The sequence below is a fragment of the Triticum aestivum genome, chromosome 3B, assembly GCF_018294505.1.
Source record: "Triticum aestivum cultivar Chinese Spring chromosome 3B, IWGSC CS RefSeq v2.1, whole genome shotgun sequence".
Taxonomy (NCBI): Eukaryota; Viridiplantae; Streptophyta; class Magnoliopsida; order Poales; family Poaceae; genus Triticum; species Triticum aestivum.
In genome coordinates, this window is record NC_057801.1 from 581,327,816 (window position 1) to 581,331,325 (window position 3,510).

General features: G+C 48.5%; 1 protein-coding gene across 1 annotated transcript; it reads left to right on the forward strand.

Moving 5' to 3' along the window:
* Positions 1–779: 779 nt before the first annotated feature.
* LOC123065790 (probable serine/threonine-protein kinase PBL23) lies at positions 780–2,899 on the forward strand. Its single transcript, XM_044489006.1, has 5 exons — positions 780–1,087; positions 1,180–1,361; positions 1,457–1,646; positions 1,726–2,117; positions 2,204–2,899. The coding sequence occupies exons 1-5, from the start codon at positions 823–825 to the stop codon at positions 2,507–2,509; spliced, it is 1,335 nt and encodes a 444-aa protein (XP_044344941.1). The 5' UTR covers positions 780–822; the 3' UTR covers positions 2,510–2,899.
* The last annotated feature ends 611 nt before the right edge of the window (positions 2,900–3,510 follow it).

The window sequence follows — 3,510 nt, forward strand, 5'->3', positions numbered from 1 at the left end:
CAAATGACAACTTATGTCTATAGTTAGGAAACCTTAACCATCTTTTTTGATCAACGAGCTAGTCTAGTAGAGGCTGACTAGGGACACGGTATTCGTTTATGTATCCACACATGTATTTAAATTTTCGGTCAATACAATTCTAGCATGTATAATAAACCTTTATCATTATTAAAGAAATATAATAATAACCATTTTATTATTGCCTCTAGGGCATATTTCCATCAATAAGAGGCCGGATATTCTTGTGAGGGGATTCAAGAGTATAGTCTCCTAAGAATATAACAAGTGTGGATAAGATCACAAGACAAGGAGTGCCAAATTGTTCAAAAAAAGAATCAACTTCGTGCCCAATTTAATTGGAACACCGGAAGGTTTTCTCACCAAAAAAGTTATACAAATTTCCATGTAATTGCCGGGATTAGGTATTAGGCAAATGGAAATGCAACATGGAGTGAAAAATTATCAAAAGAATGGAGAACATTTGTTGGCCCTAGAATTTCCTTATTTTTTGAGGGGTCCCTAGAATGTCCAGGGTGTCAACTTGGTCGTCCCAGACTGGGCCTCAGCGGCAGGTCACCATGCGTCCGCTCCCTATTCCCGGTGCGAAAGTTGACGCCGTGGCGTGGCAGGAACCGGAACCAAGAGCGCACACTTTGCCAAATTTGGGTCCTCGCCTCCCTGAGGACCAAATAAGCTTTAGCATTCCCGTCCATAGATCCTTGTGTGCATGGCTGTTCAAGTATATATCCCTGACGAATTCGTCCAACCGGACCCCGCAAATCGGTACGAGGGTGTCCTCGGCCACTCTCGCGTCGATCTGCGATGGGGCTGTTGTCGTCCGCCGTGAGGAAATGTAACAGCAAGATGCTCCTCGGCGGCGGCTCTTCATCTCCGTGTGGTGTGCGCGGCAAGGAACAACCATTGACGCCCGGCAAGCACAAGCGGTCGAGGAAGAAGCGCTTCTGGAGGAAGAAGAAGTCCAGCAAGAAGTTCAGCTGCGTCCCCTGCGTCAGCCTCACCGAGCTCACCAGGCGCGCAGAGTGCGAGGCCATTGCCGACCTCGTCAACAACATCTCGGCCAAGTCAGGTAACCAAAATGACACTAGGATTTTACATGAGGCTGCCGATTGGTTTGATGCCGATATTTGACGAACTGCAACATGCGCGTGCGTGCTGCAGACGTTACCAGTCATGTGTACGCGGCCGAGGAGATCCTGCGGATCACCAACCAGAACATCCCCAGCAGGGTGCTCACCTTCCGTGAGTTGTCCGCGGCGACCAACAACTTCAGCCCCAACAACCTTGTGGGCGAGGGCGGCTTCGGGATGGTGTACAAGGGGCACTTCAAGGACACCAACGAGGTGACTACTGCAACAAGCCGATCAATAATCTGCAGCAGATTGCATGATCATTCCCTTCTCATGTAACGTGGATGAGTCTCATCTTTGTAACGTAGGATATCGCCGTGAAGCGGCTGGACAAGGAAGGGTTCCAGGGGAACCGCGAGTTCCTCGTGGAGGTGCTGATGCTGAGCCTCCTGAGCCACCCCAACCTCGTCAATCTGCTCGGCTACAGCACCGACCTCGACCAGCGGATCCTCGTCTACGAGTACATGCCCAACGGCTCGCTGGAGGATCATCTCCTAGGTAAGCTGTTGCATGCGTTCGAGTTCGATTCCTTCCTTGTCGTCGGCTTGGCTGATCGATGGATCTGTCGTACATGCAGATCTCCCGGGGAACGCCAAGGCGCTCCCCTGGCAGACGCGGATGAGGATCGCGGTGGGCGCGGCCAAGGGCATCGAGTACCTGCACGAGGTGGCCAACCCGCCGGTCATCTACCGGGACCTCAAGGCCTCCAACATCCTCCTGGACAAGGACTTCAACTCCAAGCTCTCCGACTTCGGGCTCGCCAAGCTCGGCCCCCTCGGCGACGAGAGCCACGTCAGCACCAGGGTGATGGGCACCTACGGCTACTGCGCTCCCGAGTACGCCATGACCGGCAAGCTCACCAAGATGTCGGACATCTACAGCTTCGGCGTCGTGCTGCTCGAGCTCATCACCGGCAGGCGGGCCATCGACCCCACCAAGCCCACGGAGGAGCAGGTTCTCATCCACTGGGTAAGCAACTAAGCATATACTCACTCCAATCGAACGTTTAATCCAATGCAAATTACTAACAAGATCGTGACCACTTCTATATGCAGGCGGCACCTCTGATCAGGGACAGGAAAATGTTCGTGAGGCTGGCTGATCCGTTGCTGGGGAAAGACTTCCCGGTGAAGGGGCTGTACCAGGCGCTCGCCATCGCATCCATGTGCATGCAGGAGGATCCCAGCAAGAGGCCCAAGATCGGCGACGTCGTGGACGCGCTCACCTTCCTCGCCGAACAGAAATACTATCCTCAACGAGACCGGGAAGCTGCTCAGGCGAAGGGCGGGGACTGCAGCACTCCTCCCAAAAAGGACATGGTTTCTGAGATCAAAGCCGATGATGACATGAAGCAGAGATGAGCCAGACAACCATAGGATATAATATTATAAGAGATGCATAAGGGAGGAGATGCAGCAGAACTATATCTCTGCCCCCTCACATTTCTTGTGTACCGTACACCACATAGGCAGGATGTAAGAGCAGCAACGAATCATCTTGACTTGATGATGCTGATTTGTTAGTCAAGGCCTCAAATTCCAGCAGCAAAAGCCAAGAGCTGAGCCGTCTATTCCTGAGCTGTTCCAAGGACTGCCACGTTCAATATTAGCTTCTAGATCAACATATATGCAACCGCCATCCTTTTCCATCATTCTGGTCTTCATGTAATCTAAAATCTATGTGAGAAGGATTTGCGGAATTGATAACCCTAGTAGAACACTCAAAAAATAAAAGGTATTTGAAGTTGCAAATAATTATTGGATGTGATGAACCGTGATTGAATAACGGAAAGACTTCCAATTCTAGTCTCTCGGCCGAATAATATAGAGAGCATTGGTCTCATAAAAGTCAAGCTTCACAAACTTTGACTAAGTTTATGGAGAAAATTATCCGATCTACAATACACATTATATATCATACCATATATTTCATTATAAATCTAATAATAGTATTTGATTTAGTAATCTATAGATACAATTTTCTCTAAAACATCCATCAAAGTTTACATATGTTGACTTAAAAAGTTATGATACACACTATTTTGGGACAGAATAGTAAGTAATGTTCATTTTTGTTGGGTGGGGATACTGTATTGCTAATATTGTCTTTTCTTTCCTATTTTAAAGCGACTGAAATTTACATACTCCCTCACTTCCAAAATAACCGTGAAACTTATTTTTAAAAGGAGGAAGTATTTCATAAGAGCGAGAATTTAGCGCAACTCTGAAGACCACGCCAGCTCATGACAGCTGGCTCATCACTATCAAATTTGCCGCTTGCATCTGACGCGCCTCCGCTAGCTATCATCACCGTCAAGATCACATCAATCACATTAGAACTCGTGGTGCCCACTTCCATTAGT